The 10,720-nt window shown below is 46.8% G+C and overlaps 1 protein-coding gene across 1 annotated transcript; it reads left to right on the top strand.

Annotated features, from left to right (window-relative positions):
- The first annotated feature begins 1,264 nt into the window (after window positions 1-1,264).
- LOC134336779 (frizzled-9) lies at window positions 1,265-9,245 on the top strand. Its single transcript, XM_063031232.1, has one exon. It carries the CDS (start codon window positions 1,801-1,803, stop codon window positions 3,547-3,549), a length of 1,749 nt encoding a protein of 582 aa, XP_062887302.1. The 5' UTR covers window positions 1,265-1,800; the 3' UTR covers window positions 3,550-9,245.
- The last annotated feature ends 1,475 nt before the right edge of the window (window positions 9,246-10,720 follow it).

The raw sequence follows: 10,720 nt of genomic DNA, 5'->3' as shown, positions 1-10,720 counted from the left end.
TGAATTTGTGGAATTCATTGCCATAGACGGCTGTGGAGGCTAAGTCAAAGGGTGTATTTAAAGCAGAGGTTGATAGGTTCCTGATTAGATCGGCATAAAAAATTACGGGGAGAAGGGAAGGCAATGGGATTGAGGGTGAAATTAAGTCAGCCATGATCAACTGTGGAACAGACTCAAGGGGCCGAATAGCCTAAGTCTGTTCCTGAGTTTAAAGCTGTCATGATTTTCATTCCTTGCCGGTTCATGTGCGTGTGTTTAAATTCCCTAACATTTTATCGCCCTCGCTCCGATCTGAGAGAGGGATAAGATCTCTTTAAAAACTTCATTCCGTCACACATTGTGAATGGTGACCATTTGGCTAAACTTTTCAACTTGTTCGTTTCTTCCTGTCGGTGGTTCTCCGGCCGTTTAACATGACAGAGAAAAGAGCCGAACAGGAAGGAAATGGCCATCGGGTGCGGCAACCCCAGTGCAGAGAGAAACCGAGTTAAGCTTTCAGTGTGGGAACCCTGTTTTATGACGTTTGTGATTTCAGATCCCTCAGTGCCTAACCAAGAAACAAATACAGTAGTCTGAAATTTAGCTCTATTTCCGCGATATCAGAAAGCGTGTTTTATGTGCGCAGCGAAATATGTTAAAAAAGTAGAATCAATGCGACAGGTAATTGAAGTAGTCTTGATGAAGGGTCTCAACCCAAAACGTGGACTATTTATTTACTCTCTCCCATAGGTGCTGAGTCCCCCCCAGTATTTTGTGTGTATTACTTTGATTTCCAGAATCTGCATATTTTATCTTGCTGGTAATTAAAGTAATGCTGTTTTCTTCAACATTGGGAGAATATCTTCAAGGAAAACAGGCCGAGTTTTTTCAAGTATTTTTCGTTGGTAAGGGAGGCTTGAAAACGAATTTCGCACAAACACGTTTCCCTATTTTCAATGTTCGTTATATTTAAAACGCTTTAACCATCGGTGCATTTATGAAGTTGGAATAAACTGAATAGGTAGCCTGAGATCAGTCCATCAGTAGGGGGTGACAGTACAGTAATTGGAAAAGGTTCCTCTATTTTGCAAGCCAAGTCTATGGCTCGAAATTTGACTGACAATCATCTAGGCCCGCCCTTTCCCGTTTGAGTGGCAAAAGGGGAAACCAATAATCTTGCGAATAGCGCGGCAACCCCGGATCGTAGAGGGTGGGCGAGCCAATTGAAGGCGGCCATGGGTGACGCCGCCCCTACACCTCCCTGGGACTGGTGCTGCTGTTGTTGGCAGGATCAGTTTCTGGTCAGTTTCTGCAAAGCTTCGGCTGCGAGGGGAGGCGGCCAGGTCGGCGTGCAACAGCAGCGGGACCGCGAATCAACCCTTACCCCTCAGTCCCCCCCGCTGTCACCTCCACCTTCTGTGCAAACACCTCCCCGGGACCTCCCGAGCGAGCGGGGAGCTGACGCCAGCATCTGCTGCTTTCAACAAAGAGCAGAGGGACCCAGCGAAGTGCAGCGCTGGCGAGCGGACAGTGAAATCTCTCCCGTGTTTACTAAACAACAAGAAAAGTCAAAGCCTTTGAAGTATTCCGATCAAAGCGCCCGCTTCGTTTACAGGGTGCAGGTTCTGATCAGCCGCTGCTGCTGGAAACGCTCACTGCAAAGTCTAACCCCGCTGACTTGGGAGGATTGCATTAGCCGGAGAGACTATTTAAACGGGCGGCTTATTTGAGACTTGCACCGGCACTCTTGCCTTTTCCGCACCCCGACTGGCGAAGGGTATGTCTCTGTGAGTGAGCATCGGGCAAGACTTGGAGCCAAGAATGGAGCCATTCCTGCACGGGCTGTTGCTGGCAACCCTCTCCCAGTCGCTGCTGTTCGGGAGCTGTCGGGGCATCGGTTCCATCGACCACGAGCGGGGCAGGGAAGCCAAGTGCGAGGCGATCGAGATCCCCATGTGCCTGGGGATAGGCTACAACATGACCAGGATGCCAAACTACATGGGTCACCAGAACCAGAGGGAGGCGGCCATCAAGCTGCACGAGTTCGCGCCGCTGGTCGAGTACGGCTGTCACGTCCACCTCCGGCTCTTCCTGTGCTCGCTCTACGCCCCGATGTGCACGGACCAAGTGTCCACCTCCATCCCCGCCTGCAGACCCATGTGCGAGCAGGCGCGCATGCGGTGCGCCCCCATCATGGCACAGTTCAACTTCGGCTGGCCCGAGTCGCTGGACTGCGCGAAGCTGCCCACCAGGAACGACCCCAACGCCCTGTGCATGGAAGCGCCGGAGAACGCAACCGGCGAGCCGCAGAAGGGGCAGGGCATGCTGCCCGTGGCTCCCCGCGCCAGGGTGCCCGGGGTTGTCGATGGCCGGGGGCAGGCTCCGCTCGGCTCCTGTGACAACCCCGACAAGTTCCAGTACGTGGAGAAGAGCCTGACCTGCGCCCCCAAGTGCTCCGCCGGCGTGGACGTCTACTGGTCCAAGGGCGACAAGGACTTCGCGTTCATCTGGATGGCGGTCTGGTCCACCTTGTGCTTCATCTCCACGGCGTTCACCGTGCTGACCTTCCTGCTGGACCCCCACCGCTTCCAGTACCCCGAGAGGCCCATCATCTTCCTCTCCATGTGCTACAACGTCTACTCGGTGGCCTTCATCATCCGCTCGGTGGCCGGGGCGGAGAACATCGCCTGCGACCGCGAGAACGGGGAGCTGTATGTCATCCAGGAGGGACTGGAGAGCACGGGCTGCACCATCGTCTTCCTCATCCTCTACTACTTCGGCATGGCCAGCTCGCTGTGGTGGGTCATCCTCACCCTCACCTGGTTCCTGGCAGCGGGCAAGAAATGGGGCCACGAGGCCATCGAGGCCCACAGCAGCTACTTCCACATGGCAGCCTGGGGGGTGCCAGCCATGAAGACCATCATCATACTGACCATGAGGAAGGTGGCAGGCGATGAGCTGACTGGCCTTTGCTACGTGGGCAGTATGGACGTCAATGCGCTGACGGGCTTTGTGCTCATCCCCCTGTCCTGTTACTTGGTGATCGGGACCTCCTTCATCCTGACCGGCTTCGTGGCCCTCTTCCACATCCGCAAGATTATGAAGACTGGCGGCACTAACACGGAGAAGCTTGAGAAGCTTATGGTGAAAATTGGAGTCTTCTCCATACTGTACACTGTCCCAGCCACCTGCGTCATTGTCTGCTATTTCTATGAAAGGTTGAACATGGATTATTGGAAAGTGCTGGCCTCTGAGCAGCCCTGCCTGGTCTACCCGGGGAGGAGGACCATGGACTGCACTCTGGACATCTCCGTCCCTACCGTGGCGGTCTTCATGCTGAAGATCTTCATGTCTTTGGTGGTGGGGATCACCAGTGGGATATGGGTCTGGAGCTCAAAGACCCTGCAGACATGGCAGAGTTTGTGCAGCAGAAAGCTGTCCATGCCAACCCAGGGGAAGCCCTGCAGTGGGGTCAACTGCTCTGCCAGCCACTGCCATTACAAAGCACCCTCAGTCATGATCCACATGAGCAAAACAGACCCTTACCTAGACAATCCAACCCACGTGTAGCTGATACCAGGCTACAGGAAGCACAAGCAGAACGGTCAGCCCAGCGCACGGTTCGAGGACCAAATTTCAGGCCACAGTTTACCAGTTTTAATAGTCACATTACTGATGCCTCTTATCCTGTAGGATTTGTATAGGGCTCCTGTAAAATCTGTGTAATGGCTTAATTCCCACTCTGAGACCGATCGGTGTAGGATACTGGGGGAAAGCAGTCTTTTGAGAAAAGGTATGGTGGCTCGACCCCTTCCAAGATCTCCACACCAATCAACTGGGCAAAAAGTGACCCGCCCACGACTCAGAACAGACGATGGGGAAGTTCGGATGTGTCTGTGAGCTGGAACTGAACTTTTGTTTTGGGGGTAAGCTCATCTGAATTTCACTGTGCCAACCCTGTGAAAGGGGAAAAGGTTATTAGGGTCTCTATGCAGTTTTAGAGCAGCCTCACTTCCAAATGGACACAGTGGAATTTCTAGAGTGTATTGTATCAAAGTATAACAAAAATAGTAAATATTGATTGTTTTAAATGTTAATTTTTAATCCTAATAATCTCTCACATTCCCAAAGATATATAATTATTTTTGTCAAATCCCTGGTATTTTGCTGCAGATTTCTCTTTGAATAAACTGAAAACTTCTTTTGGGGAGATTAAAGCAGCGAGCAGCTGATGAGAAGCAGGAAGCCCCAGGTTTAATTACTAATCTGTGCTGTCAGTTGTGGGCAGCAGGTGTGAGAATAGGGCGAGGACTGCAGTTGGCTTTGCAGCCAGTCGCTGCTGCAGGTCACTGGACCCCACCCCCAACCCCCCCACTCCCCCCCCCGAAGAGGTGCGACTGTTTGTGTGGACCAATGTGATGTCCCTTGTGTTCCAGTAACACCCTGACACGCTGTCAGGGATAAACAGTCATGAGGAATGACTGTCCAGCTGGGTATGTGGGAGGAAGTGACAGTTTTCTGGTTATAAGTACCTATAACCTAGAGTACCACAGTTACTGCAGCAGACAGAAAGATAGCAAAAATCTTCATTAAACTAGTCTGAGAACTGTATGATTTCCCGACCAAGGCTTGTTTGGTTCCCCAGCCCAGCTGACATCCACCCCAAAGCAAAATGTCCAATTTTAAAATGTTTCTTTCCCCTACATTCAATACTTTCCATATAAACACTTCATTCTTCCAACAAAAATATTTCCAACTTGCGTTTGCATTTCAGCACAAGGGACTTTTTATACTTTTCAGTTTTAAAAAGTATTTAACCCTGTCAGGGAAGAAGGTGAAACTAGGTTGCAGTTGTTAATGTAGCAGGTAAACTATGCTGACCCCAAGGTATCGTGATAAGAGTTATTGACCAGTTTAAAGTGTTTCTGCAGTCTTTGAGCTACAACAGTTATGCAGTTCCACTTTACGTGAGCGGAGTTCTATTACTGCTGAAATTCCCTTGTACCTAGGTGTTGCAATTTTTTTCCCCAGCTGTTAGGATGATAGTTCGACTTCAGGAGATGGGTTCCCAAAACTTTTCTGTTTTGGGGAAAGTCTCCCATTCCCTGATTTCCCCACCCCCAGATCCTGGAATGGGCCTTTTACGGCAAATAATATTACTGGGCCATCTAGCCTGGGTGGGGAGGAGTTTTAAGAGTGCCTTCTCTGAGCTGACGAGTGATTTAAAACACAGTAATATCAGTGTAGCAAAGTTGAGCCCTCGCTGGCCGGAGTGAGGCAAGATAAAACACACGAGCCACCCAGTTGCCAAGTCTGTCCACCCAGTTGCTGGGAGTATCATCAGATAAGGAACGGATGGTTCAGTCATGTTACTCCTCACAGTCGAATTCCTTGCTGTCGAACCTTAAGTGTGGCTAAATGAACAAAATAAAGAATGTGGTGGAGCTAAACGCACTATCAGAAATGAAGCTGAGAAAATGGTTAGAAAATCCCTTTAGAAGAATGTCAAAGTTGTCACCCAATTTTGTAAATGTTTGTTACCTTTCCTAAAAAGAAATGCAAACGTCCTCTCACAGCTTGCCATCATCCCAGGGCAGTAACTTTGGGCATCTGAGCAACTTATTAATTTCAGCTGTTGCGAGTAAAGGATTATCGTGAAGCCGTCACCCTGTCAGCGATGGGTTAATGATGCAGTGCGTGCTAACAGTCTGCTCAGGTTGCTGCACGGCCTTTCTGGAGGGCAGCGATCGGCAGGCGACGAATGAGGTGCTAGAGCAGCTAGGGAGTTGAGCAAAGAAGCCGCAGAGCGCAGGTTGTCTTCCAGCGAGGGGAGAGGTGGGGAAGGTGGTGCCACTGATAATGGGCGATGCTCTCCACTCATCTGGGGTCATTACAGAGAGCTGGAATTATCAACCTTAAATTCAACTTCTAATCTCCAAACCCCTAAGTTTCCTATTGTGCAATATAATACCTCAAGAAGGAAATGAGAAGGATGGGAACCCCTCTCCTTTACCTCTAATTTTTGTGTTGGTGTCTCATTGCATCTTGAGTTTTCTTCTGTATATATGCTTTGTGCATTAGTTGTAATTTTTTTTGTGTGTGGTGCTGCTTTTGCATTCCTGCCAACCCCACCCCTCCCGGTGTTGTGGAGCAAGGTGCACAGTTGAGCTGGGGGTGGGGGTGGGGGGGAGGGGGAGCCGTGGCTGTGTCAATGCATCTTACTGTCAGAGTCACACTGCGAGCTACAGAACACCCTGCCGGCAAAGCTGTTAACACGAGATGCGGCTGCATTCAGATAGGGTGCTGAGGAAGGTCAGTGGGTGTCACCGTTTGCCAGTATTTTAGTGTTTTACCTTCTCAACGTCAAAATAAGTGGAGCACGCACCAGATCTAGCAGCGAGCATAGTTCGTATAAACCCTTCCCATCAGCTCTGCAGAAGGTCCCAGGGCTTTTCTCCCCCCTTCAGAATCTTCCCACCCTTGGTGAGAGTTCCCTGCTGTTGTAATGTCTCATTCAGCCACTTCTATTTATCAGCTCTGTGAAACAGCACAACAATTTAACATTGGCCCTTTAAACAGCCCAGCACCTCGATGTTGTTGCATTTAACAGCCCAGAACATCAACAATGCCCCCTGTTAAACATCCCTGACAAAAAAAAATAGCTTTTTATGAACAAACCAGCTCTTGTCCAAAAATCTATCAATTTCACTTGTGATTCATATTTTTGAATGGCCTTCTCCTGTTTTGGAGATTAGACCATTTCCTATTAAGTGGTATTTTAACTGAGATTCTCTGGTGACCAATATGATATTGAGATCCTTTTGGCCTAAAGGGGATAGGTCTGGCAGCACAATAATGCAACATGATTTGGCACTCCCGTCACATTAAACATCTGATGTAACATGTAACTATTACGATCTGCTAGCCTGCTTGCATTTCAGTTTTGAATGAGTTGGCAAGTAGTATTTCTAAATAAAGGCTCTTGGAGTTCAGAGTCTGCTCGCTCAATGATGTGGCAATGAATGAAGAGGTTTGGTGATGAACACCGGAATTATCATCGGCACTTCACCGCCAAGGTGCAAGAAATAAGCCCAAGTTGCCTGCTCCGCTTGATGATTTGTTCCACGTCAGGGAAGCTACTTTCTAGTGCTGGAGTGGGTCATCTCGTCTGAAAAGTAGAACCAAAACTTTCGGTGTCACAGTGCCATGGCAAGTAGAGTGGCTGCCTCATGGCTGCAATGACATGGGTTCAGTCCTGACCTGTGGAGATTACACATTCTCCCTCGGACTGCAGGAGTTTCCCCAGGTACCTTTGACTTTCAAAATATGTGGAGGTTGCTAGGTGAGTCGGCCTTAGTGGTGCTGGGGGTTGTTGGGAATGTGGGGACAAGAGCATGGGATCCGTGTAAAACAAGAGCTTGGTGGTCAGTATGGACCGGGTGGGCCAAAGGGCCGCTTTCTCATCTTGTGCGAGTGGCATTTAATGCTAAGCTGATGAGTAATTTAAAATCGGAGGGCGAGATTCCTTTCTTGGTTAATTAAAGTATTAAGACATCTGGGGCATGGTCAGATGTGGCAGTGTTCGCGATGAGTAAGAGTAGTGACCTTAGGAACTGGAGGCTTCCTCCAGGGAAGGGAAATGGTGGTCAGCTGCAAAGATCCTGGAAGCAAGTGATCTATTGGCTGTATATTGTTCAGGCAACAAGTGACGGTCCCTGGAACAAAGTCGCAGAACGCTGTATGTCTGAACCTAATGAGTCGGCACCTTAAGGCTAAAGAGGAACAAATTGGTCAAGGGAATGAATCCTGGGTTTGGAAAATTTATTTTTAATTAGAATTTCCAGGAAAGTATATATGTCATGATATATTTTAGGAAGCTTTTTTATTTCTGAGTTTAGTTCCTTCACCACCTCATGGCACCTGACACAGTTGCTATGGACCAGGTTGGTGATGGGAAGGGGATGCCATTGCTGGAATATGAAGTGTATTGGCAGTGTTTAAATTTCAACACTTAGCTGAAAGATTGTCACCAAAGCTCTTACTTCTTTCTAAAATATAAAGTACATTCATTTTCACCTGCTTCCAAGGATTTATACAGGAGCATAATCTCCCGTAGAATGCCTCCTCATTGATTTGACAGCTGCTGTTCTTTTACTTGAGACTAATTACTTTGCCTAAGAGTTTTATTTAGAGATACAGCGTAGAACGAGCTGCATCACCCAGCACCCCACCCAGTTAACCCTCGCCTGGTCACAGGACAATTTACAATGAGCAATTAACCCTCCAACCGGTACGTTTTTGGGGTGTGGGAGGAAAACCACGCAGTCATGGGGGAGAACATACAAACTCTTTACAGTCAGCATCGGAATTGTGCTCTGAACTCTGAACTCCGAACTCCAAACTCCGATGGCCCGAGCCATGATACCATTGAGCTAACTGCTACGCTGCCGTTTTCTAAAGGGGTCCTGAGGTTGGGGTTTTCACCAACCAGTTCTGTAGAACGGGAAATCATAGCTGCTATTCTCAGAGTTAACTTGGCGTATTTGGCAGCGTGCTTGATTTTAGTTCGGGCGGTCTAGTTTTAAATCCCATTCCAAGACCTGAATGTATATCTGAGCTGACATTTTTGTGCTGCTTTGGGGTAATTCTCCATTATCTGGTGCAGCCTTTTGATTGAGATGTTAAATATATTAAAATATGGCGACATGGAAAAATAATTATCACCCAGATTTCTGAATGTTTGTTACCTTTCCTTAAAAAAAATGTAAAATCTCCCCTGTTTGGATAGCGTTGAAATGACTCTAATTCCCTGATTGGTTCTGAATCACGAGAAGGCCAACTCACACAAACGGGACCTAGTCAAGGAATAGCCAGTAGCCATAACAAAAATAACCCCCCCCCCCCACCCACCCAGTGCCCCACTGTGTCCTGAAGGTAGAACCCAGGCCCCATCTAACACTCCACCCATGGGGTCAAGGGTGTGTGTATTCAGGGAAGGCAGGTAAGGACAGAAGGAGATTGAATGGGTGAGTGAGCTTGGATGTGGGTTTATGACTGTCACCAATGTATTTTCCTGCATTTCCATGTTCCTGCTCACTATACTGTATTGTGTTAGCCTCCAGTGGAGGCTCTGCAAATGGATTGTATTGCCTGCAGTTCACTTCTCTTCATCCTCTCAATGATTGTAGATTTATTAATTTATGGTAAGACAAACAATAGAATATCATTTTTGTATATGTTTATGATAGTTTAAATGCAAATATATATTTTTTGGGGTTTTTTTTGTAAATTGTGTCTGCTTTTTATTTCTGCATCACGTTCTCCAGACCCCAAGTGAGAGACAGGCTTCAGATGAAACGAATTCACTGCAGCTGAGATAAGATGGGAAAGGCGGCACTTTGAGTAAATATTTAGACAGGCAAATCCATCACTCAGAAGATGTTCCACTTCTGCAGAGCACATTTCACATCAGGATATTTTTCACAGAGGAAGTCCCTGCTGAACAAAAAGGATCGTGCATGCATTCCTGTGCCCATTAGCTTTAGAGTAGAGCCTATTCTAGAGGCGGGATCAAGCACTTCCCACGAACTCATTCACTCTAGAGTGAAGCTGTCCCTGCAAACAAAAGTACCCACTTGCAAAGTGATATTTCTCCATCACACCAGCTTTCTGCAACTGCTCTGTTTAATCCAATTATTCCAAACTAAGGCCCCGTGCCAACAGAATAAAGATTCTGCCACATACCAAAGGGGACCTTGGAATGGGCAAATGCTTGCTGTTTCTTTTTTCTTTTTTTTCTTTTTGTATTTCGATCTTATTTATTAGTTTCATAATAATAAACATAGCATAATATTGATACAAAGTTATTGGGAATACATTGTTGTAATTGACATAGTTAAATATAAGCCCAGTTGACAGCAAAATGTTAAATCTCCCAATCATACAGGATACAGATGAACAATATGAAACAAAGAAAAATATCTAAAAAAAAATCATGAAAAAGAAAAAAAAAAGAAAAATATATCCCCCCCCAAAAAAAAACTAACCTAAACAGTGTTAATCAGCTAAACTAAAAAAAAAGACATGGGCTGTCATGTAAGATCATAAAAGAAAAGGAACCATTAGTGTCGAGGACACCGTTCCTCAACAAGTACTACAAAGAAATAGAATAAGTTTGGAAAAGGTCAAATTACATCATATGAAAATATTGAATAAATGGCCTCCAAGTCTTTTGGAATTTAATAGAGGGATCATAAACAACACTTCTAATTTTTTTCCAAATTTAAACACAACATAGTTTGAGAGAACCAATGAAATGTGGTGGGAGGATTGCTTGCTTCTTCTTAAGGCTGCCTTTGGGATGGGAAACCATGCAGTAACCCACTGGGTAAATTAATCCACCAATAGAAAACCATAGAACAGTAGAGTACAGTGCAGTCACTTCAGCCCACAATGTTGGGCCGACCTGTATAAATCTACGTCACCATCAATCTAACCCTTCCCTCCTACACCCCTCCATCTATCATCCACAATGCCCTTCATCCTCAGCTTTGCAAAAGGTCATCATTAAAGCAGTCAGCACTTTACAAAGATACATATATACAGCTGCTCATCCACTTGGAAAAATGTGTTATTAGTAAGGCAAGGTGAACCAGAGTAAGTTTGGCCATAAGTAACCATAAGCATGCTGCAGAAGAGGGAGGAGTTCTTGCCTTGGTCACTTATTGAATGATACTAGTAT

The sequence above is a fragment of the Mobula hypostoma genome, chromosome 23 (assembly GCF_963921235.1).
Source record: "Mobula hypostoma chromosome 23, sMobHyp1.1, whole genome shotgun sequence".
NCBI lineage: Eukaryota > Metazoa > Chordata > Chondrichthyes > Myliobatiformes > Myliobatidae > Mobula > Mobula hypostoma.
The sequence above is the reverse complement of the archived record's forward strand: the minus strand, read 5'-3'. Positions and strand labels throughout refer to the sequence as shown.

Bases quoted from the DNA above. Each gene is read 5' to 3' on its own strand.
- LOC134336779 (XM_063031232.1), top strand. From the start codon at position 1,801: ATGGAGCCATTCCTGCACGGGCTGTTGCTGGCAACCCTCTCCCAGTCG.